The sequence below is a fragment of the Ammospiza nelsoni genome, chromosome 31 (genome assembly GCF_027579445.1).
Source record: "Ammospiza nelsoni isolate bAmmNel1 chromosome 31, bAmmNel1.pri, whole genome shotgun sequence".
In the NCBI taxonomy this organism is placed as follows: domain Eukaryota; kingdom Metazoa; phylum Chordata; class Aves; order Passeriformes; family Passerellidae; genus Ammospiza; species Ammospiza nelsoni.
In genome coordinates this window covers 3,561,514-3,585,619 of record NC_080663.1, presented here as the reverse complement: position 1 = coordinate 3,585,619, position 24,106 = coordinate 3,561,514, and the positions used below count along the sequence as shown (strand labels likewise).

Below are 24,106 nucleotides of genomic sequence, written 5' to 3'. Positions count from 1 at the left end.
AGAGGCCGTTTTGAGCAGCTCCCTGTTGCAGGAATCCAAAAGGGAGGAAAAGCCTCAGAGATCCTTTATGAGGAGGGGCTGTAAACCCAGCCCTGGGATCTGTGAGGAGGAAAGACCCACCCTGGGCCAGAAATGCAGCTGGAGATAGGCCAGAGCTCAGAGCTGGGTGTCCATGAGCAGCTTCATGGCAGGGAGAAGCCCCCCAGGCAATCGGAATGTGGGAAGAGCTTCAGCCAGAGCTCAACTCTGATCTACCCCTGGAGAATCCACACTGGGGAAAGGTCCTGCAAGTGTGGAGAGGGTGGGAAGAACTTCAGGATGAGCTGGTGATCCATGGTCCTGGTGATCTGTATTGGGAAGACCCCTGGCTGGGGGGCTCCCCATCCTCCTGTCTCCCTGCGGGCACCTGGGCACATCCACAGACCCACATCAGAAATCCATTGTGCAGAGCAGATTTGTCAACTTCCGTCCCCAGAAAAATCTCACCTTTTGCATCTGCTGGTGGCATCAAGCAACACCGGATGGCCTTGGAGGTCTTCTCAAACATAAATCCATAATTTTAATTCTCTCTGGCCCACAGGCATCTTCCACAGCGAAATGGGGATGCAAAACTCACGATTTTGGAGACAGTGGGATGGAAATTGCATCTAAAAAGGTTCTTCCACCCATGTAAGCACGTGGATGCTCAGCTGGCACAGACACATAAATCCTTTTGGTTTAGCCTTGATTTTTTTTCATTTTTGTTCATCCCTTTGAAACCCCTGGAACTGGGGTAAAAATAAAGACGTTTAACAAAGGCATGAGTGGGGAACAGTGACATGGGGGGACGTGGCCGTGGATGGAGGCATGGCCATGCGTGGGGACATGGGGGACATGGACATGGATGTGGACATTCCCTTCACGGATGAGGACATGAGGGAACACAGACATGGATGGGCACATGGGGGACATGGACATGGGTGGGGTCACAAACTGAGACAGTGTCAGTGCCACCACAGTGCCACCAGCACCTTCATCCCGGCCGTGGCAAAGCACTGCCTGATGCAGTTCCTGCCACTGTGCTCCCACCGTCACCACGACGGTGTCCCAGCTGAATGTCATCACCCACTGGGGCGGGACAGGGAACTTGTTCAGCTGGTGACAAGTGGCCCAGAAGCAGGTGACAGCCACCAGGGTGTCCCAGGGCCACTGCACTCAGGGGACCCCAATGCCCCTGGGGACAGGCTGGAGACAGGACAAGGGTCAGTGTCACCTGGAGGGGTCACATGGCCTGGTGACAGCGTCCCTGACATGTCATGGTGGCTTCATGCGCTGACATGTCATGGTGGCAGTGTCCCCACAGGTGTGGCGACATTGTCCCTGATGTGGGTCCTGGTGCCATTGTGCCCCGTGTGTCCCTGTCCCCTCCCCTCGTGTGTCCCTGTCCCTTTCCCTGTGTCCCTGTCCCTCCCTCACGTGTCCCTGTGGGGTCAAAGTCCCCAAGGCCCCGGGGCCGTGTCCCGCAGGGTGTCCCCGTGTCCTGCAGGGTGTCCCCGTGTCCCACAGGGTGTCCCCGTGTCCTGCAGGGTGTCCCCGTGTCCTGCAGGATGTTCCCGTGGCTGCTGCTGGCACTGAGCATCTGCGCCCACCCTGGCACAGGTAAGGACACGCCACGACATCCACAACACCCTACGACACCTTTTTTCCTCTGATTTTGGGTCGTTCTCCTCTCTTTTGGGTCCGTCCCCCCTGATTTTGGGTCCTTTCCCTGGATCCTTTCTCCCTGTTTTGGTTCCTTTCCCCCTTATTTTGGGTCCTTTCCCCCTCTTTTTGGTCCTTTCCCCCTCTTTTGGGTCCTTTTTGCCCTATTTTGGGTCCTTTCCCCCGGGTTTGGGTCTTTTCCCCTTATTTGGGGTCATTTCCCCCCTTTTTTGGGCCCTTTCCCCCTGTTTTGGGTGCCCTCCCCTTGCTTGAGGCACTTTTGGGTGCCTCTCCCTCCTCCAAGCCCCTCCCCACCCCTTAACGCCCCTCACCCCCACGCTCTGTCCCCCCAGCAGTGTCCCCGGCTGTGTCCCCAGCGGTGTCCCCGGCAGTGTCCCCGGCAGTGTCCCCGGCAGTGTCCCCAGCGGTGTCCCCGGCTGTGTCCCCGGCTGTGTCCCCGGCTGTGTCCCCGGCTGTGTCCCCGGCAGTGTCCCCAACAGTGTCCCCAGCGGTGTCCCCAGCGGTGTCCCCGGCGGTGTCCGCGGCTGTCCCCCCGCGCCACATGGACTCGGTGCTCGACATCCTGGACGCGCTCGAGTCCCCGGCCCGGGGCGGCTCCCCCGGCGCGGCCGCGGCCCTGGGGCGGGCCCTGGGGGTCTGCAGCGCCCCGGGGTGCCGGGCGGTGCTGGGCGAGCCCCCCGGGCCCCCCGAGCGCCCCCCGGCTCTGACCGCGGGCCAGTGGCGGCTCCTGACCGCGCTGCTCCGCCCCGGCCCGGCGGCCCCGGCGCTGGGGGCGGTGCTGGCGCCCGACGGCTCCGCGGTGGCGCTCGGGCCGCTCCTGGCCGGCATCGAGGCGGGGCTGAGATCCGCCGGCCTTGGGCGACCCCTCCCCACCCTCGACCCGCCCGCCGACCCCCTCCTGGCTGTCACCATCACCGAGGCTTTGGGGACGTCCTTCCTGCTGGCGCGGGGGGGTGGCCGCAACGCCACCGCGTTAGGACCCGGCGGCTGCTGGGACGACGTGGAGAACCCCCAGAATTACACCTTGAGGGGTCCCCCGTCCCCCGTGCCCGACGCTGTGGCCATCGGGGCCATGGACGGGGCGGTCCTGGGGGCGCGGCTGGCCCGGGGACTCCTCCCGGTGGCCGAGCTGCTTCGGGGCTACTACGGCACCAGGAACGGCTCGGGAGCGGGGAGACCCCCCAGCAGTTACCGGCGCCGGAGTTTTGGGGCACTGGCGGGACAGGGACGTCTGGAGAAGGAGGTGGCAGCGGTTTTGGAGCTGCTGAGGACGCTGTCGCCCACCTCGGAGCTCCTGAGAGACGTGGGGACACAGGAGGTGGCGGCCGTGGCTCAGAGGGCGGCGCGGGAGTTCAGCGAGCGCTACGTGGGTACGGGTGGGGTGGCATCTCATAAATGGGGTTGATGCCTCCCAAACTGGGGTTGTCACCCCCTAAACAGGGATTGCCACCGCACAAACGGGCATCGTGATCTCCCAAATACGGATTGTCACTACCCAAATGGGCATTGTGCTCCCCAAACAGAGTTGTCACCCTGTAAACAGTAGTTGTCATCTCCCAGACAGGGATTGTTACCTCCTAAACGGGGGTGTCACCCCTCAAACAGGGACTGTCACCCCCTAAATCGGCTTTGTCACCTCCCAGACAAGATTATCACCCCCTGTGTCTCCACACAGCCTCTACTGTGATCCCAAGCCCCTTGTCCCCAAATGGCCTCTTGACCCCAAATGACATCCCCATGTGGACACCACCATGTCCCCAAGGGCCCATCAAGCCCCTTGTCCTAATGCAGACTCTACTGCGTCCCCACCGAGCCCCATGTCCCCCCCGTGTCCCCTCTGCCATGTCCCCAGGATCTCAGGTGACACCGCGCCGTTGTCCCCGCAGAGTGCCCGGCCATCGTGCCGCGCTGCCTGTGGGGTGCCCGTCCCTACCGGGGCACCCCGGCCCTGCTGCGGCCCCCGCTGGGCTCCGTGTTCCTGCACCACACCCTGGAGCCGTCGCGGCCCTGCCAGACCTTCGGCGCCTGCGCCCGCGCCATGAGGGACATGCAGCGCTTCCACCAGGACACCCGCGGCTGGGACGACATCGGCTACAGGTCACTGTCACCTCCCTGGGGCGATGGCACCTGCCACGGGCCCTGGCACCCCCTGAGGGAGCGGTCATTGTACCCCTGTGGGCATTGTCACTCCCACAGTCCCTGTCCCCTCCTGTGGGCCCTGTCATTGTACCCCTGTGGGCACTGTCACCCCCACGATCCCTGTCACCCCCCCCAGATCCTCTCATTGTACCCCTGTGGGCACTGTCACCCCCACTGGTTCCTGCCACCCTCCATGGGGCCGATCCTTGTCTCCCCATGGTCCCTGTCTAGCCCCATGGTCACTGTCACCCCCTGTGGTCCCCATCACTGTCCCATGGCAGTCCATGTTGGTGTCACCTCACAGACCCCACCACTGTCCTCTCACAGTCCCCATCACTGTCCCCCCATGGCCCCCACCATTGTCCCCCCACAGTCCCTACCACTGTCCCTTCATGGTCCCCATAACTGCCCCTCCATGGTCACCACCACTGTCCCCTCGCAGTCCCCACCACTGTCCCCTCGCAGTCCCCATCCCTGTCCCCACACTGTCCTCACAACCCCCACAGTCCCCATCCCTGTCCCCTCGCAGTCCCCATCCCTGCTGACCCACAGTCCCCGTTCCCATTTCCCTTCTGTCCCCATAAGCCCCCACAGCCTGCATCATTGTCCCCATCACTGTCTCTCCACTATCCCTGTCCCTTTGCAGTCCCCACCACTGTCCCCTCACTGCCATCACGTCCTCACAGCTTTGTGGTGGGCTCGGATGGGTACCTGTACGAGGGCCGGGGCTGGCGCTGGGTGGGTGCCCACACCAAGGGCTACAACACCCAAGGCTTCGGCGTCGGCATCGTTGGGGACTTCACGGCCACCCTGCCGGACCCCGACACGCTGGCCCTCGTGCGGGATGAGCTCCTGCCCTGCGCCGTCCGCTTCGGCCACATCCGGCCGGACTTCACCCTGCGCGGCCACCGCCAGCTCGGCCACACCGACTGCCCTGGCAACGCCCTCTTCCAGGAGATCCAGAGCTGGCCTGGCTTCCAGGGGACGCCGGTGGCACAGGGACTCGGGGTGGGTGGCCCAGTGGGGTTGGTGGGAAGGGGTTTAGGGTCATCTTGTGACTGACTGTGTGTCTTGTCCACCCTGCAGTGAGGAGCGGCCCCGGCCAGGGAGCCTGGGCTGGATGGAGGCAGGAGAGGTTGGACAGCAGTCCAGATGGAGACCAGCCCAGGCTGGATGGACTCTGGTCCAGCAGATGTTGGTCTGATGGATCCCAGCTGGACATTGGTCCAGATGAACACCAGACCCACGGATCCCAGCTGGACTCTGGTCTGCAGCCCCCCAGCCTGGACAGCCCCCAGCCGAGATGACCACCAGCCCAGCCACAGCCTGGCCCATCCCGCTGGCCCACCAGCCCATCCCAGTAGCCCCAACCTCAAACCCCCCCAAAATAAATCCAGTTCCAGGACATCAGCTCTGGGTGGTCCCTGCAGAGCAAGGGGGAAACTGAGGCACAGGCTGGGGTGATGGGAGGGGACTTCGGGACCCACCCTGGAGACCCCAAACTCCCCCCCCAAAACGAGCACCCAGTCCCCAAACTGGCACCTGCAGCATCCCGCCCCCCCCAGCTGTCATTTCGGGGGGACTCTAAAGCCACCGTGACCCCGCAGTCTCCGAGAGGTGACCCGCGGTGTCCCCCGGGGCGTCCCCAGCGGGAGCAGCAGCATCACCTGCCGAGGGAGCGGCGGAGGAGGAGGAGGAGGAGGTGACGGGGTGACTGCAATTCCTGCCCTGCCCACGGGGAAGCCGCGACAGGAGCGGGGACCGAGCGCGGGAGCAGCGGCGGGGACGGCGCGGGGGGACGTGGGGACAGTCCCCAAAGTCCCCAGGGCACCCTCGGGGATGCTGCGGCCGGGACAGCGGGGGGGTCGCGCGGCATCCTCGGGGGGATGCGGGGGCTGGAGGTAACGTGGGAGGACCCCAAAATTGCTGTCACCGCCCGTGTAGGATGTGGGCCACTGCCCGCTTTGGGGCGCTGGTGACAAATTGGCGGGTGGGGATGATCAAAAGCACAGGTGCCACCTCGGGGATGTCACAGAGGGGGTCCTGCGGTGCCAGCGCGCCCCCCCGCGCTGAGCGGGTGACAAAGGGGGGACGAGGGGGTCCCCAGGGTGCGGGGGGAGCGCGGCCGGGGCGGGACGGTCCCGCCTGCCCCGAGCCATGGATGGCGGGGCACCCATCGTTCTGTCCCCGGCGGGGTGGGGCTGCGAGGCGCTGGCGTGGGCACCCCCTGGGTGGGCAGAATAACCTAAAAATTTGGGCTCCTGGATGGGCAGGGGTATCCCAGGGACGGGGACCCCAAAAACTGGGGACCCCTCAAGGTGAGGATGCCAGGTTGGGGTTGCCCATCCCACGACGCCCAAGTTCAGCCCCTGGACTGCCCTGGTGACTCTCCCCACCCCAACCCCACCCACGCCTGCCCAGGGACCCCCCAGAATGCCTCCCCCCATTCCAGTAACCCCAAATCCAGCCCATGAACCCCCAAAATGATTCCCCCCATCCCGCCACCCACAATTCCAGCTCACAAAATTACTCCCCCCATCCCACCACTCCAAATTTACCCCCTGGGGCCCCCCAAAGTGACTCCCCCATGCCAGCGCCCCCACATCGACCCCGTGGAACCCCCAAACTCTACTCTCCCCCCAACAGACGGAGGTGGAAGCGCTCCCGGACACCCCGAGCCCCCCGCCCTACTGAGGAACCACGAGTGTCGCGCCTGTCCCCGCCTGTCCCCGGCGGCGGCCCCGAACGGGGCGGGCGGTCCCGGGAGCGGCTGGAGCGCTCCTGCAGCCCCCGGCACCGACGGCAGCCAGGCTGGCGACAGCGGCGTCCCAAGGGCAGCGCGGGCGGGTCCCGGCTCCAAAAGGCGTTTTCGCCCCCTCCAAGGCGCCCAAGGGCACAAGGGGACCGAGGGGGACAGGAGGGGACGAGGCCACCCCGGCAGCAGTGCCTGCATTCCGAGGACAGGAGGAGGCGACAGCGGGGCACAGGACGTGGCAGGGGAGGGGGTACAGAGAGTGGTGGTGAGGGGTGGGGGGAGTTTTGAGGCGATGGGTGGGCGTGATGGCTTTTGGGGTGATTATGATGGGTGGAGGGTGATGGGGATGGTTTGGGTGTCGTGGTTTGGGGGGGGTGATGACTTTTGGGGTGATGATGATGATGGGTGGGGGTGATGAATTCTGGGGTGTGGGGTGCGAGGTGTTGGCCTGGCACAGCCCCCCGGGATGCTCAGTCTCCCCTATCCCAGGGTTTCTTCCCGCCCCACGTGTCCCTGTGCCAGCGTTGCCCGTGCCAGGGCTGGCACTGACAGTGGCACCGGGCCAGGCCCTGCGGCACCAGCACTGGGATCCAGCCAAAGCAGCTCGGTGCCACTGAGGCCACCCACAGGGCACAGAGCCCCTCCAGCCTGGCCCCACGCATGGCCTGTCGCTGTCACACCCACTGGCATTGCCACCCCATGGCCACCTGTCCCCTGGTGGCATCTCCATGAGCATCTCGGGACCTGTGGGGGCACCAAGGCCACACATCCCTTGGTGTCACCATACCCACGGTGGCATCTCCATGGCCATGCGTGCCCTGGTGTCTCAGCACCCATTGTGGCGCTTTCATAGCCACCTGTGCCCCATCCTGGCACTCCTGACCAGGTCACCTGTGCCCCGTCACTGTCACATCCCCCATGAGTGACGGGGGCACGGGGGGCACCCACAGCCTGTTCTGTGCCCTCCCATGGCCAGGGCAAGCCATGGCCCCTGTCGAGCTGCTCTGTAAATAGCCCTCCTTACAGAAGGGCATGGAATCGTTACAGTGACATTTAAATGCAGTTTCTTTCTTTCTTTAATCCAAAGAAATTAAGGAATATTGTAGGTGCTGTACTTAGGAGGGGTGGAATGTCTGTGTTCACCAGGCTGGAACAGCTTTATTCCAGAGTGAAAGCTGAATGCTGGATGCTGAAGTAATTTCAGAGCAACACAAACCATGCTGAGTTGAAAGGGACTCATCAGCATCATTGAGTCCAACTCCTGCCCTGCACAGAACACCACAACAATTCCACCGCGGGCCTGAGAGCATTGTCCAAATGCTTCCTGTCCCCAGACAGACTTGGGGCTGGTACCACTTCCCTGGGGACCCTGTTCCAGTGCTCAACCCCCATCTAGGTGAAAAACTTTCTGCTGATGTCCAACCTGTCCTCCCCTGACTCAGCTCCAGCCATTTCCTAGAGTCCTGTCCCTGCTCACGAGGGTGAAGAGCTTGGTGCTGGCCCCTGCACTGCCCCTCAGTGAGGTCTCACCTGAGTCTCCTCTTCTCCAGATGAACAAAACAAGTGTCCTCAGCAGTTCCTCACAGAGCCCCTCGAGACCCTTCCCCATCCTTGTGACCTCCTCTGGACACTCTGCAATGGCTTTATGTCTTTTTTATATTGTGTTGTCGTTCAAGGTGAGGCCACCCAGTGCAGAGCAGAGTGTGACAGTCCCCTCCCCAGCCCAGAGGCCGCTGCCCCCAGGACAGAGTGGCACTTTTGGCTGCCAGGGCACTGGTGACTCATGCTCAGCTTGCCCTTGGCCAGGACCCCCCCGTCCCTCCCTGCAGCTGCCCTGCAGCCCCTCCTTCCCCTGTCCATACCCCAGCCAGGGTGTCCATGCCAGGGGCAGAACCTGACCCCTCCCTGGTTAAACCCCACACCCAAATTGGGTTGGTGATTGCCCATCTCTGCCTGGGAGGTCTCTCTGCCCTCCAGGCAGGCGACAGTTCCTCCCAGTTTGGTGTCATCAGTAAATTTACTGATTATCCCTTCAAGTCCTGTGTTCACATCTTTAATAAAGACATTGGAGAGCCAGGGCTGCCAATGGAGCCTGCAGAACCCTCTGGTGACCGCTGCCAGCGTGGTGTCACCCCAGTCACTGCCAGCCTCAGGGCCTGACCTGTGGGCCAGTTGCTCACCCATTCCACAATCGTTCATCCAGCTGTGTGATGGGCACTTTGTTAGAAGCATTCTGGGAGACACAGCATCAAAGGCTTTGCTGAAATCCAGAAAGATTCCATCTACTGCCTTTCCTGGACCAACCAAGCCAGTTCCCTGTCAGAGAAGGAAACCAGATTTCACAAGCAGGACTTTCCCCTCATAAAGCCGTGCTGACTCTGACTGATGCCTGAATTGTCCTCCAGGTGTTTTTCAATACTTCCCAGAACAAACTTTTCCATGATTCTATCAAGTATCAGAGTGAGACTGACAGGCCTGTAGTGTCTGGATTTCTCCTTGCCCTTGGAAATCAGGACAACATTCTCCAGCTTCCAGTCAGCTGGGACTCCTCAAATCGCAGACCTGAACTCTGTGTTTGCTCTGATTTCTTCAGGGAAGCAGCCTGCTCACATCTGCATGTATGAGCTTCTATTCTTCTCAGGCAAACCCACTTTGAGGGCAGTAATGGTTAAAAGAACAATTCAATATACTTTCTGATTACAGGCACAGAGTCATTGCAGACAAAACAATCTCTTTAAAAGCTTTTTAAAGTGGGACTCACAGTGCACAAGTGAACTGCCATGACTTTAAAAAAAAAAAGTCAATTATGAATTTGTCATGGTTTACAGAAAGGAAAAGCCTTGCTTAAATGAGGGCTCATCTGTAGCATGGTTTGAAGCACTCTCCTTTTCCTCTGAAGGAAATGTCTTTGTGGGCATGGTAAGTGGTACATTTAATGAAATTACCTAATTGTCTAGAATTAGCAATAAATGTTCATGTGACAATTGATTATATTTCCTTTTTATAATCCAGAAAATCAATAAATGTCAATTTGCTGCTATTCCCTGCCCAAGTCCCCTGTCATTAACAGCAAGCAGTGATAAACATTTAATAGGAAGGTGATGAGGTGATGTTTGACCGGGCAGTTGGAAGTGCGTTGATCTGTGATCCCAATGCAGCTGGGCTGGCCCATCCATGTCAGATGAGGTTCTGCAGGGATCAGAGTTCCCTGGGACCCACCATGCTCCTTCAACACTCATTTCACTCTAAAGTGAGTGGTGTAGCTCCTGTCCACACATCAATACATTTTCTAAAATCAGAGCCTGCTTGTCAGGGCTCCCTAACCTGTCTGTATTTAGCACAAATTTCCAGCTTCAAGGAAAGTTGAGAAATGTGTTCTTCCAAAAGAAATTGTCTTCAGTGGATGTCTTGGGTTGAAAGATGTAGCTGGGGGTATGTATTCTATTCCCATCTGTTAGAGGAGGGGCAGTTATCTTCTGTCAATTGGGCAGTTTTCTTTATCTCTTACACAACCAAACCTCCCTCCAGGAGACATCTTCTGTTAATGGGCCACTGAGTGTCACTGCATGACTGATGAAATTTCATCATCCCATTGTGAGACGCTCTGTCCATAGGGAGGAGCCAAGCACTCCTACCTGGATATAATCTGAGATTATATCCAGAGACACCAGAGACAGCTTTCTCCATTGGATTCCCAAAGGAGCCGCTTTCTTTTCCACTGGATTCCCAGGGGAAGTCCAGGCCCATCTATGCCACCACTGGACCTTCAGATGAAAACTCCACCCTTCTACAGGATCTCTGCTTCAACAGAACCACACCTGTCACTGCAGGAGCACTGCAGCCACCATTTAATAGACTGGTACCACCACTGTGACCCACTGCGTGTCAGGTCATATTCTGACTCTGTCAGTGGGGGTTTTTTGTTTGTTTGTTTGTCTGTACTATTGCATTTGTATTTTTAATTTTCCTTTATTCCTGTTATTCCTTTCCCATATCTTTGCCTGACAGCCTCTTAATTTCAAAATTATAATAATTCAGAGGGAGGGGGTTTAAGCTGTCTATTTCAAGGGAGGCTCCTGCCTTCCTTAGCAGACACCTGTCTTTTCAAACCAGGACAGTGGACATACTGTACTTGATTGCCCATTGAATGTGGTGCAAATACAGGTTTCCACAAGTTTCAGGAGCAAGCTCCAGGTGAGCACATTGTCCTGGCACAATTCTCTGCACAAGATGAAACCAAGAGGATTTCTGTTTAAATTCAGACGATGAGGGAGGCTGAATGTGGTGGTACATAGTGCTTATAAGGAAAGTGCATGGGCCAGGTCAGTTTTGGCAGAAGCAATGCTTAGGAGTGCTTTCCTGCTGGCAGTGTTCTGTGCAAGAACAGATGAGGACTCGCCTTGGTGAGAATGAAAGCAGGACAGGCTCCAAGAGGCAAAGAACGAGGCCACAGAGCACTGGGATGGTGTGTGCAGCGTACTGGCTGCCAGAGGAGCGTGGCTGCCAAATTCACAACAGCAGTTGTCAAGTGGGAAGTTCAACAAGAGCAGCTTTGTGCTGCTACCTCTTCCTCTTCCAGCCCTATCAGAAAACTACTGCCCTTATCTTTAGGTCCTGAGATCCAGAGATAACAACAGTAGACACAGCAGAGAATGGATATACAGAGTGCACCAGTGAGTTTGATGTGGCTTAGGTGAGACTAGGGGAAGGGGCAGCCCAGCAATGGCTTTGTCTTCTACAGTCTTTGACGGGAGCAGCTGCTGAAAGTTGGCAACAAAACTGCAAGAGTGAAAAGCGTCCATATATGTTGAAAGGAGGTACATGGTCCCAAGTGTTTTGTGCACAATTTAAATGCTGCTAGGAAAAATGGCGTCTTTAGTCTGCCCTGACATTTCCTTCCTTCTCTGTGACCTCTAGCTGCTTGCACTCAAGAACACTAAAGGTGTATGAAAGTGATTGCGCTTGAATATCAGGTTTCCCAGGGAAGAGGGAAGTGCAGAAAATGCTTTCTGTCCTGGGACATCTCTCAGTAGTAACTGCAGCTGGAAACGCTTCACTGTAACAATGGGCTCTGCCACTTTGAGAGAGTGTGCTGATGGTATTCATTTAGTTGAAAAGGAAAGCGCGAAATCACTAGTGCATTTTGTGTAGTTTACAGACTGCAAAGGGACTATGAAAGCCAGCACTGGCTTTTCGTTCTGGGACTTATATTTTGCAAGCAGCTGCTGTACATTTTGAAGGGGTTTCAAATCTGTGACAATGAGAGGTACATAGATGGTACACAGAGCTTAAGGGAAAGTGCATATCTCCAGGGAGGGGGATGCAGTTCATCATGCACACATGCAGATCAGGGTGTGAGTTACATGTTGAGTGGCTGACTGCACAGAAAAGAAAGAGCCCGTGCTGCAATTGCCTTTTCTTTTTCAGCCTATAAACTGCATAGCCAATGACACAACAATTCCTCTTCCTTCCCTGCTACATTCGGGATCGCCTTCTGTCAGTCTCCAAGAGCTGGGATCCACAGTGGAGCTCTTCCCTGAACTGCTCCCAACACCAATGGAGCCAAGCCGGGAGAGCGCTTGTCTTTGAACAAGCTTTATCTTTGAACTTCCCCCTTATGACTGCCAACATGAATTTGGCAGGCAAGCAAGCGGCAGCCACGCTGCTCCGGCCGCCAGGACGCTGCACACGCCAGCCCGGAGCTCTGCGGCCTCGCTGTTCGCCTTTTGGAACAGTCGCGTGTTCATTCTCACCAAGGCGAATGCTCATCTGTTCTCTGACATGGGCCATGCACTTTCCCTCTAAGCACCACGCACCACCACGTTCAGCCTCTCTCCTCGTCTGAATCCAAACAGAAAGCTTCTCTGCTACATCTTGCACAGAGATTTGTGCCGGGACAATGAGCTGGCCCGGAGCTTGCCCCTGAAACTGTATTTGCACCTCATTCATGGGGCAATCCTCTTTGCTTTGTACCGTGCAAAGATCCGCCAGATCCTGCCTTTCCTGGACCTCATGTCCTTCACGCCAGGGACCCCCTGCACTCCCGTTCCCAGTGATTACAGGTCTCTCCACCCTGTGAACCTCAGCCGGGCTTCTCTGCACAGTGCAGGGTGGGCAGTCACTGTGCCTCCGGCCAGAGGCTTTTCCAACACACACCAAAGCCTTTTCCCCCACCCCCAGCCTATTGACGTTCGGAATAAGAGCTCCACAACTACTAAATAGTTGTGAAGCAGGTAAGTGTATTACAGCGCTGGACACATGGGGAATACTTTCATGGAATATTTTCACCAAGCGTGCCTATCCAAACAGAGCAGACTCTGTTTATATATCCCTAAGCTCATACATATTGGCAAAGATTACAACATCGTCTATACATATTCATAGCCTCCTCCCCCCCTCCCCGCCTCTTCATATGGTAATCAGCTCCTTATCCCCTGCGCTTAAGACCTGCTGGGGGTCTTGGGCGGGGGTCGCCAGATGAAGTCAATGGGGTAACAGCAGTGTTCCTTGGGGTGTGCTTTGGATGAACCTGGTCCTTGCACATGCTCTCTGGGTAGCTGGTTGTTTTCCAAGGCTTCTGGCCATAGTCCAAACTACAGATCGAGTTTTTTTCTTGCTTATCAGTTTTAAACGAATACATAAAGTCTTGTTTATGGTAGCAAAGAAGCAAAATCCTCTTGCGGTGAAGCAAGAACTATCTGTTTTTAACATACTTGACTATACAGCAAATTATAAATTTAATTATAAGTTCTTGTCTTGGTTTGAAAAGACAGGTGTCTGCTAAGGAAGGCAGAAGCCTTCCCTGAAATGGAAAATGTAAACCCCCTCTCTCTGAATTGCTATAAATTTGAAATTAAGGAGGGCTCTCAGGCAAAGATAAGGGGTGAAATGGGATTGGACTCCTTCTCAGGATGAAGCAATGCAATTACTGATTTTGAAGCAACAGCTTACCAAGCACTGGACCCTGTCCATCCCACAGATCCCTTTCAGGTGGAAAGTGGATTTGCCTCCTCAGGGCTGTCAGTACACATTTGGCAGTGGGGTCCTGAGGGTCTGATGAGGCCTGTTGGTTTCTATTCCTGTGGTTTCAAAGATGCTGAGAAAAGATACACCACCTGGGAAAAAGGATTGTTTGTGGTTAGCTTAGCTCTCATAGAAGTGGAAAAAATTGCACAACAACAGCCAAGTCTTGAGAGGCCCTTTTCAAAGTTATAAAGACACTACTGGGACCCCCCCACCTGACGGGGTGGCCCAGAAGGCCTCAGTTACAAACTGGTATCTCAGATTGAACATGACTCTAACACTTTCTCCATAACAGAAGGTGCTGTAAAAAATTTAGTGATCCACGAAACTGAGAACTTGGGCAGCAGCCATGACAAACCTGCCTCTGTAATTAAAGTAGCCCCTCCTTCGTCCCCCAGCAAATTCTTGGTTCCCTGATGCCTCTGCTAAATGAGAGGGGAAGGTGTGGAGATACAGGGCAGAGCCCTCCACATTGCCTCTGGTGAACAAATTATTACTGAGGGAGAAGGCAGCGCTCAGGTTGGGGAGCTGATAGTTGCTTGGAGTGCTTTCCAACGTGAGGTACAGCTCCTGTCTGCATCTACACTGACTCCTATGCTGTGTACCAAATGATCCTAATAATCCAGTACATTACCCTGGACAACCTGTTCTGGTGGAACCCCCTTACTACAGGGCAAGTAACACTTGTGCTAAAAACCTCTCTGAATAAATATGCTTGGGTAGCCCCCGATGCTGTGGGGAAAGAGCACTGGATAAATACACGCTGGATAATTCCATCATTTTAATTTCGTGCCTCCTGGTGGCAGATTCTGTTTACATTTACTTTTTCACAGAAGAACTCTGAGGGACATGAAGACCTGATAAATCATGATAACACTAGTGTTGGATGACAAAAATAACGTTTTCCCTCCCTTTATGGTAACATGAGGTGATGATGTTGCAATAACATGTAAATTAATTGCTGAACCTCTCATCAAACCTATACACAGTTATGAAATCCCCTCTGTGTTGTTTTTGCACTCTGAGATCAGTTAAGGAACCATCACAACCCCCACTTGTACTAGCAGATTGTGACAGTCCCCAGGGTTAAGGAAAGGAGAAAGGCAGGAATGGGGGTGCAGGGGGTCCCAGGACAAAGGAAAAGGAGGGTCTGGAGGTTGGAGAGACGGGGGGGCTGGGAAAGGGAGTTCAGGGTTGTTCTGTGCATGGAACAGTGGATCAGGCCATCTTGGTGCTCTTGAATTGCGGTTCAAGGTTCCCAGTGCTAGGAACTGCATTTTGGGGGGTTCCCAGGGTAAGGAAAGGCAGGGATAAGGGTGGGGAGAGGCAAGATCTCTGGAAAGAAGGGTTCAGGGCATCACCAGTGTTGAGGAAAGCAGGGTTTGGGGACTGGGAAAGGCAGGAATGGGCACAGGGTGCCAGGTTCAAGGGAAAGGAAGAGGCTGGGGGCTGGGAGAGGTGGGATGGCTGGGAAAGAGGACAGAGAGTGGTGCCAGGGCCAGGCAATGTAGAGCAGGGGGGTCTTGACGCACAGGAATGTGGGGCTCATGGGGGTCACAGTTTCGGGCAATAGCAGTTCCGATTCCCAGGAGTGCCGCTTCAGGGGTGTTCCGATGCCAGGGGTCCCACTCACCCCTCACCACCTCCCAGGAGTGCCCCCAGGCCCAGCGCTGGAACCACTGACGGAGCTGCTCCACTGCGGCCTGGCCCCCAGAGCCACCTCCAGGCCTGCGATCGGCGCCGCTGTTTCCTGCCTGCCACAGGCAGCTGGGGATGCTCTCGATGGAGGAGACCCTGGGCGGGGGCACACAAAGCTCCTGGCCCGCAGTGAATGCCCCTCCTTTGGCTCAAACCACCCCCTTGTGTCGGGATCTCTAGCTGGTCAGAGTGACCCCGAGAAAAATTCTAAAGTCTCTTTTCCCAGCCCGGTGCTTGAAGGAGTCAGGGCTCTTCATTTCTCAATCTCAAGGTTGTTTATTTTATCTTATCTGTAAAAAATTTTCTCCTGCCCTGCCGAGGTTCCTCCAGCAGGACAGTCTGAGGCACTCTGCCTGCCCCTGGGGCAGTGTTATGTCTTTATACTAAAAACTACGTATACAATGTTTACAATAACTTTCCAATACCTATCATCTATGTTAGACAGCAAGCTTCTACTCTAAACCAATCTGTAAGTACCAACATCACTGCAGAAGATGGAGGCCAAGAAGAAGAAGGAGAAAGGCTGGACACACCCAGTTCCCTCCATCTTGCCCCCCTGAATCCCCATTCTAAAACCCCCAAAATCTACTTTTTCACCTTGTGATAAATTCACTATCATTCTACTTAATTTGTCATGGCTTGCACATCTTCATCTAAGATTGGTAACTTGCTCCACGGGTCATAATCAAAACCACAGGCGTCTTGGGCTCTGTGCCAGGGTCTCTGAGACCCCTGGCAGGGGTCTTGGCTGCTCAGGACAGCCAGAGGGATGTCCTGGGTTCTGACACCCTTGGACCATTGCCATAGCCAGGAATATGGGACAGTTTCTTGAGTAATGTGCCCATGGTCAACCCTGGAGCCATCACTTGGGCAATGTCCCCACAGCCACCCACAGGGCCATCGCTTGGGTAATGTCCCTGTGGCCATCCTCAGGGCCACTTCTTGGGTAATGTCCCTGTGGCCATCCTCAGGGCCATCACTTGGGCAATGTCCCTGTGGCCATCCTCAGAGCCATTTCTTGGGTAATGTCCCCACAGCCACCCCCAGGGCTATCGCTTGGGCAATGTCCCCATGGCCACATCAGTTGAGATCAGATGTACTCAATGCTGGACAGTAGCAGTGGTCTGATAACACCTCCCTGAGGAGGACGGACCCGTCACGCGCTCACACAACGGCTGTGGGGGTTGCGACACCCAGATCACCCAAAACAGCAGGCTTGCACCCCACAGCCCCTCACTTTTCTCTGACGGCATCTCCAGGACATCACTGCAGCTTGTCATGGCCACCTACAAGGTGACAGTGGCAACAGGTGACATGGTGGAAGCTGGGACCAACAACTCCATCTCCATCACCCTGGTGGGCGCCTATGGCGAGAGCCGCCAGACCACCATCTCCTTCCTGTTCCTGCCAGGGAAGGTGGGCATGGGGATAGGGACAAAAGGCACAAGGGGTGATAGAGCTGTCCTGGGGATATGAGGGGCTGCATGGACTTTCCTGGGGATACAAGGGGATGGTGAGAAGGGATATGAGGGAGATGGAGGAAAGGGGTTCCAGGGTCTGGAGGAAAAAAATCTGGGAAGGATGGTGGGTAGTGGTCCTGGGGGGATTGGAGGAATGGTGTTCTGGGAGGATGGAGGAAAGGGACTTTGAGGGGATGATGGAGGAAAAGGATCCTGAAGGCAATGGAAGCAAGTGGGGATGCTTTGAGCCCCTTCTCTGCTGGTGTCCCTGGTGCCACCACAGGGCATCTGCCCATTCCCCCAGAAGCCTTTTCCTCCTCTCCAGGAGAGGAGCCTGTCTGTGCACTGTGGGCAGGACTTGGGCCCCATTGTCCTCATCCGCCTGCACAAGTGGCGGCTCTTCCTGGAGGATGCCTGGTTCTGCAAGGACGTCCGGGTGGCAGCCCCCAATGGCACCCTGTATCGCTTCCCCTGCTACCAGTGGCTGGAGGGAGTCACCACGGTGGAGGTGCGAGAGGGCTCAGGTAGGACCCACCCTGTCCCCATCTTCCTCTGATGGCCAGAGGTCCGACTTTTGACACCCCCTTTCTTTCTAGGGAAGAAGCTGGTGGATGACAAGCTGCAGATCCTCAAGGAACATCGTCATCGGGAGCTGGCGGCACGGCAGGAGGCCTACCGGTGACAGCAGGGACAGGGGGGCAAGGCCTGCTTTGGCCAGGTGGGCTGGTCAGCAGTGATGCTGATGTCTGCTCCCATTTCCCCCCCCTACTCAGGTGGAAGAACTTCGCCCAGGGCTGGCCCCGTTGCCTCAATGTGGACTCCATCTTCGAGCTGGACTCCAACATCCAGTTCTCCCGCATCAGGGCCAACAACTTCACTGGTTTCCTCATCTTCCAGTAAGCTGTGCCCTGAGGCCATGGAGGACTTGGGTAATGGCAGGGAAAGGGGCCAGAGAAGGCAAGAAGTGTGCTGAGGTCCCCCCTCTGCCCTGTAGAGGGGCCTCCCACTTTCTGTCAGGGTTCCTACTGAGACGCAGCTCCTGGAACAGCCTGGATGAGATGCGCACCATCTTCTCCCGGACACAGGGCAGGGACATTGGTGGGTGCCTTTTGTGTTGTCCCCTGCCCTTCCTCCTGTATCACTCAAGGTGCTTGGAGGATGGGTAAGTGGGTGCTGATGTCTGACCATCGCCTCAGTACCTGAGTATGTGGCCAAGCACTGGCAAGAAGATGACTTCTTCGGTTCCCAGTTCCTCACTGGCAACAACCCCATCATCATCCATCGCTGCACCACACTGCCACTCAATTTCCCAGTGACACCAGAGATGGTTGCTGGCTCACTGGGAGGTGCCACTGACCTGGGCAAGGAGCTGCAAGAAGGTCGGATTTTCATTGTGGACTACAAGGTGCTGGAGGACATCCCAACCGACACCATTTACGGGCGCCAGCAGCACATAGCGGCCCCTCTCTGCCTGCTTCACCAAGGCACTGATGGGCTCCTGCGCCCCATCGCCATCCAGGTAGGGGTGTCCCACTCTAAATCCTACTGTCAGGAGGGTGGCAATGGTTCTATACCACCGTGTGGTCTCCCACAGCTCAGCCAAACACCAGGACCCCACAGCCCCATCTTCCTGCCGAGTGATGATGAGTGGGACTGGCTGTTGGCCAAGACCTGGGTGCGCAACGCCGACTTCTACAGCCACCAGCTCCTCACCCACCTGCTGAGGACCCACCTGTTTGGGGAGGTCTTTGCCATCGCCACGCTGCGCCACCTGCCCACCTGTCACCCTCTCTTCAAGGTAAGGGTTCCCCTCAGGGCCACCTGCTGCTCCCTGTCCCCAGATCTGAGGGCAGTTATGCCCCACCTGACAGCCCCCCGCTCCATGAAGGGGTCCATGGTCACCTGCCAGGTGTTTATTCCTCCCTTAGCTCCTCATGCCCCACTTCCACTTCACACTGCACATCAACACCTTGGCCCGCAGTGTCCTCATAAACCAGGGTGGCCTCATTGACAAGGTGAGCCCTGGGAACTGAGGCCACTGGGCTCTGCTGGGGCACAGAATGCTCTGGGGTACTGGGAGGCACAGGGGTGTACTGGGGACACTGGGGGTCTACTGAAGTCCACTGGGACACTGGAGGGCACTGGAGTCTTGGCAGTGCTGGGGTCTCCTGGAGGTACTGGATTCTACTGGGGGGCACTGGGGTCTCCTGGGAACCCTGGGGTCTACTGGAAACACGGGGCAGTACTGGGGTGCTACTGGAACCAATGTAGAGTACTGGGAACACTGGGTGTACTGAAATTGCTGGGGAACACTGCGGTGTATTGGGGGCACTAGGGGGCATGAGAAGCATGAGAGACCTGGCAGACATTAGAGAACATGGTGTGGAGGACACTGGAGAGCACTGGGGTATATGGGAGTACCAGGGGCACTGGGTGTGTACTTGGAGTACTTGTAACCTGGAACCAGTATGGGGTACTGGGGTGTATGGGGAGCACTGGGCAACACTGAAGCCGGGCACCTCCTGCCCTCCCCAACCATGGTTCACCCAGGGTTCCGGGGTGACCTATGAGGGGCTGCTGCTGGTGGTGCAGCGAGGCCTGGAGCAGGTGACCTACACGTCCCTGTGCCTCCCCGACGACATCCGCCACCGTGGCATGTCCCATGTCCCCAACTACTACTACCGAGACGATGGGATGAGCCTCTGGGAAGCCATTGAGAGGTGAGACTGGTTTCAGGGAGTGGAGGGTGGTCCTGGCATGCCCCAGGATCTCACAATCACCTCATCCCTACGGCAGCTTTGTCACCGGCATCGTCACATTCTACTATGATGGGGATGCAGCAGTGAGCGGGGACACCGAGTTGCAGGCCTGGGTGATGGACATCTTCACCAATGGCTTCTTGGGCAGGACCTCCTCAGGTAGCACACCTGTGGCTGCCAGAGGATGTCCCCAGGAGAGGCAGGGAACACGCAGGTCCCTGAGGCTCTTGGCTGTCCCGTCCCCACCCAGGTATTCCCTCGTCGCTGCAGACAGTGGTGGAGCTCATCAAGTTCCTCACCATGGTGATGTTCACCTGCTCGGCGCAGCACGCGGCTGTCAACAATGGGCAGGTGGGACACGGGCAGGGACCCAAAGGATATCCTCAGGTGTCCTCAAGCCATGCTGGGGACATGGCCCCCTCCCACTCCTCTGTGTGCAGGAAGGATGTCCCAATCCTGAACCAATGTCTATGTCACACCTACATGCCAGAAGGATGTCCCCATCCATCCTATCTCCATGTTGGAAAGATGTCCTCACCCTGTGTCCCCATCCAATGGGTGCCCATGCCAGAAGGATGTCCCCATCCATCCCCTCTTCACACTGGAGATGTCCCCATCCATCTCCCTTGCCATGCTGAGATGTTCCAATCTGCCCCCTCTGTGCCAAAGAATGTTCCCACCTGTCCCCTCGCTGTTTCGGGAGGATGTCCCCACCCATTCCATTGCTGTTTTGGGGGGATGTTCTCTGCAGTAATCTTTCCCCCTGCAGTATGATCTGGGGGCCTTTGTCCCCAACGCCCCGTCCTCCATGCGCCACCCACCACCCAGCGAGAAGGGCCGGGCCTTCCTCCAGCACTTCCTCGACACCATTCCTGAGGTGGCCACCACTGCTAACATCCTGGTTGCCCTCATTCTCCTCAGCTCCCAACTCAAGGACAGGGTGAGTCTGGCCCCACAGTCCCCACGTGCCCCCCTAAACAGCTCTGTGGGCCTGGGGAACTGCAGGAGGTGCCCACAAGGGTGGATGTCACCCCCTTTGGTGTCACCAAGCTTGGGGGACAGCCACCATTGCTCCACACCTACCAGGGTGCTGGAGAACCCCCGAATAGCACTAAGGGGCTGAAGCTGAAGGGTTCATGTTGCTGTCCCCCTCCAGAGGCTCCTGGGACAGTACCCAGAGGAGTGGTTCACGGAGGCGGAACCCCGGCGGCTCATCCGGGCCTTCCAAGGGCGGCTGGAGGAGATCCGGGACCGGATTGAGGAGAGGAACCAACAGGCTGAGCTGAGATACAACTACCTGAACCCACTGGAGACGGAGAACAGCATCTCCATCTGAGCACAGGAGCTGCACCCGCTCAGCACCAGCAGCACTGCCATCACCCTGCACCTGGGCACCCTCAACAGACAGAACCACCAGCATCTGGACACCCAGTACACCCAGCACCCCTTACTCGGCCATCCCCAACACCCTGTCACCCAGCGTCCCGCACTTGGACAACCCCAGCAGCCCCACACCTGGAGATCTCCATCATGCACCCCCACCTCCCTCAGCACCCCCCACTCCATTTTTCTCTCCCCAATAAATGCCAGCTGTCAATCAAACCTTGCTGCTTGTAGGCATACCCTAAAACCACAGGGATCCGCACAGCCCCCACACAAAGCAGGAAGCTGAACTGAGGCAACTGGGGGACATGACAGAGTTCCAGGTGCCCCCAGTGCTTCCTCCCAGTGCTCACAGTGTTCATCATTGCTCCACAGGGACCCAGTGCCCCCCGGCAGCGCTCCCCTCATTGTGGGCAGAGTGGGAGCTTGAAACAAAGTTTATTAGAGAAGCTGTTTTGAGATATAAAGTACAGAAAGGACCCCCAACACCCCCAAAACCTACCCAGGACCCCCTGGCTTTCTAAACTTCTCAGAAGGGAATGTAGGTGTGGCTGGATCTAATCCAAGTCCAGCTTCCACAGCCTCCTAACAGGCAAGGTGCTCCAGCCCCACCTTGGAGGCCCTTCACTAAACCTGCTCAGGCTTACAGACATCTTTCCTGTGTTGAGGAACCACAACCAAGGCACAATAATCTGGATAATTCAGATCCATATCCCTAATCTCCTGGTCACACAGTCCAGGGTGCTCCTGGCCTTCCTTGCTGCCAGGGCATATGGCTGCCTCCAGCTCCCTGTCCACCAAGTCCTTTCCCACAGGGATTCTGCCAGCCACGCAGCTCCAGCCAGTGCCACTGCAGGGGCTGATACTGGCATTTGTCCTTCTTTCATGAATTCCACGAGTGTGTGAACTGAATATATGCAGGTAACCAAGACAGCCAAAACCCACAGCTGAAGTGTAAAGAGTAGATTTATCCTATTGCCACGCTAGGAAAAAGGGACATATACAGTCCTAAGCTTATTCCATCGTAACAGGGGCAAAAACAACACATGCCAAGCCTGTTCCTCTGCCATAACACACCACAGGGCCCATCAAAGGCACATGCCTTCAAAAGGCTGTGCTTTTGCAATCTCTGAGCCCCTTATCTCTCTTCCCTCTCACCAGGAGGCCTAAGGCCTGTGAAAAATGCATTTTAGGACTTTTTTACAACATCCTGTTATCTTCTGCAGAAATTGCACTTCTCAAAGCAGACATAAAACAACCCAAAGCAATCACAATATGTGAAATTTCTCCCACCAAATATTAGCATCTTTCAGCTGCAAGGTCATCTTTGAGTGAAAATACTTTTTCTTATTTTTTTCTTCCTTGCCACATCGGCTTTTAACGCCTTCCCCCCCTCAGTGAGGTTCCTGACAATACTTGCTTTCCTCCTCTTTGAAGCTCTTCACTGAATGCAGAGATCTGAGAGACCTTTCCAACAAAGACTCAGGCAAAGAAGCCATTTTATCCCTCAACATCAGTATCAGTGTTTGCTGGTATTTAATCCCCCTCCCTGTTCTGAAGCAGTCCTGCACAGCACACACAATGCAGAGAAATTCCCTGTCTGTTGCTGGCCTTGCTGTTATCCAGCGTCTTCACAGCTCCCATTCGTTACCTGTCCAGTGCCATCGCAGTCCTGCTCCCTTCCACGTCCCCAGCCCCTGTGCAGGCCCAGCCCAGGCCAGGAGCATTGCAGCTGGGAACGGCCCCTGTGCCGTGGTGCCCACAGCAGCCTTGGGGCTCTGTGCCCCATGGCCTCCCTGCTGGGCAGCCTCTGCCAGCTCCTGCAGAGCCCCTGGCACCTGTGGGGCTGCACAGACCGCCCTGCCCCAGGCTCTGCCGGCCCCTGGGCCAGCAGAGAGGCAGCCAGGGCTGGCCATGGCCGGGAACAGGCCCTGAGCCCCGCAGGAGGATGGAGCTGGGCCACAGCCAAACTCAGCCCAGGCCAAAGCTGGGCTCAGCAGCCAGGGCTGCCAAGGGCTGGGCACCGAGGCTGGCGCTGACAAATGTCCTGGGCCCCCTCCCTGCTCTGTCCATGCCACCAAGGCCTGGCCTGAGTCCTGCCCCTGCACGCTCAGCCAGGCTGAGATGGACACTGATGGTTTCTGGGCCAGGCTCTCTGAGCCCAGCCCAGCTCCCTGCAAGCTCTGCCAGCTGCCCTGAGCTATGGGCAGCACCAAGGGCCTCTCCCCAGCCCAGCCCAGCTGGCTCTGGCCCCACAGCTCTGCTCAGGCCAGGCTGCTCTGGGCACTGCCCTACGGCCTCAGCCCCTGGCAAGGGCACAGCAGCAGCTGCAGCTGCCACAGGACGCAGCCCCAGCCATGGGGGAAGGTGCTGGGCCAAGGCCAAAAGAGGCTCCCTGGCTGCCCTGCTCCCCTCGGGCTGAGGTGCTGAGAGCTCTGCAGCCCCTGCTGCCATCCCATCTGCCCAGGGCAGCACAAGAGCCCCGGCCTAAGGGCCCTCAAGAGCTGCTCCTGCTCCAGGCCCAGGGCGCGCTCCAAGGCTGGTGCAGCCAGAAAATTGTTCTCACTTCCCATTCATTCCTGCTCTGCTGAGGATGGACATCAAGACTAAAAAAAAATGCTGCAGGTTAATTTATTTCATTTAAATACAATGTGAGTCTCCCTATTTACACAGTCTCTGGGTCACACAAGCTTGGTGGATGCTGAAGGAGGAAAGGATGAGTAATGACACTTCTTTTTAAAGACAACAACATCACAAGTGGAGAAGAAAAATATGTAATATGTAAATAAGGAAAGACAGACCTATCTGTCATGACATGCACTGGGAGTCACTGACAGATGACAACAGGCAGGCTGTGGCTGCTCAAATGCATCCACTCCTAAGTTTCTTCAGCTCTTGGTTCCTCAGGCTGTAGATGAGGGGGTTCAGTGCTGGAGGCATCATTGAGTACAGAACCGACACCACCAGATGTAACCGTGGGGAGGAGGTGAAGGGGGGCTTCAGGTAAACAAACATGGAAGTGCTGATAACAGGGAGACCAGACAGGCGAGGGAAGCACAGGGCTTTGTGCTGTCCCTGTTCAGAAGGGATCCTCAGCATGGCCCTGAAGATCCACACAGCACAGAAAAAATGAGTACAAAACACTCAAATCCTAAACAGACACTAAACACAAGAATCCCAACTTTGAC

At 56.6% G+C, this 24,106-nt stretch overlaps 2 protein-coding genes across 3 annotated transcripts; both read left to right on the top strand.

Moving 5' to 3' along the window:
- The first annotated feature begins 1,538 nt into the window (after window positions 1-1,538).
- LOC132085570 (N-acetylmuramoyl-L-alanine amidase-like) lies at window positions 1,539-5,250 on the top strand. The gene is made up of 5 exons (XM_059491027.1): window positions 1,539-1,638; window positions 2,058-3,071; window positions 3,588-3,798; window positions 4,527-4,848; window positions 4,927-5,250. The coding sequence occupies exons 1-5, from the start codon at window positions 1,587-1,589 to the stop codon at window positions 4,927-4,929; spliced, it is 1,602 nt and encodes a 533-aa protein (XP_059347010.1). The 5' UTR covers window positions 1,539-1,586; the 3' UTR covers window positions 4,930-5,250.
- Window positions 5,251-16,531: 11,281 nt separating this feature from the next.
- Window positions 16,532-21,117, top strand: LOC132085562 (hydroperoxide isomerase ALOXE3-like). Of its 2 annotated transcripts, none has more exons than XM_059491019.1 (13): window positions 16,532-16,732; window positions 17,102-17,300; window positions 17,373-17,454; window positions 17,550-17,672; window positions 17,771-17,874; window positions 17,973-18,295; window positions 18,371-18,574; window positions 18,705-18,791; window positions 19,369-19,496; window positions 19,573-19,694; window positions 19,786-19,886; window positions 20,305-20,475; window positions 20,692-21,117. In XM_059491019.1, the coding sequence occupies exons 1-13, from the start codon at window positions 16,595-16,597 to the stop codon at window positions 20,869-20,871; spliced, it is 1,962 nt and encodes a 653-aa protein (XP_059347002.1). In that variant the 5' UTR covers window positions 16,532-16,594; the 3' UTR covers window positions 20,872-21,117. The 2 variants fall into 2 exon arrangements, with proteins under 2 accessions (XP_059347002.1, XP_059347001.1); XM_059491018.1 differs by having other exon boundaries at window positions 19,327-19,496.
- Window positions 21,118-24,106: the final 2,989 nt, after the last annotated feature.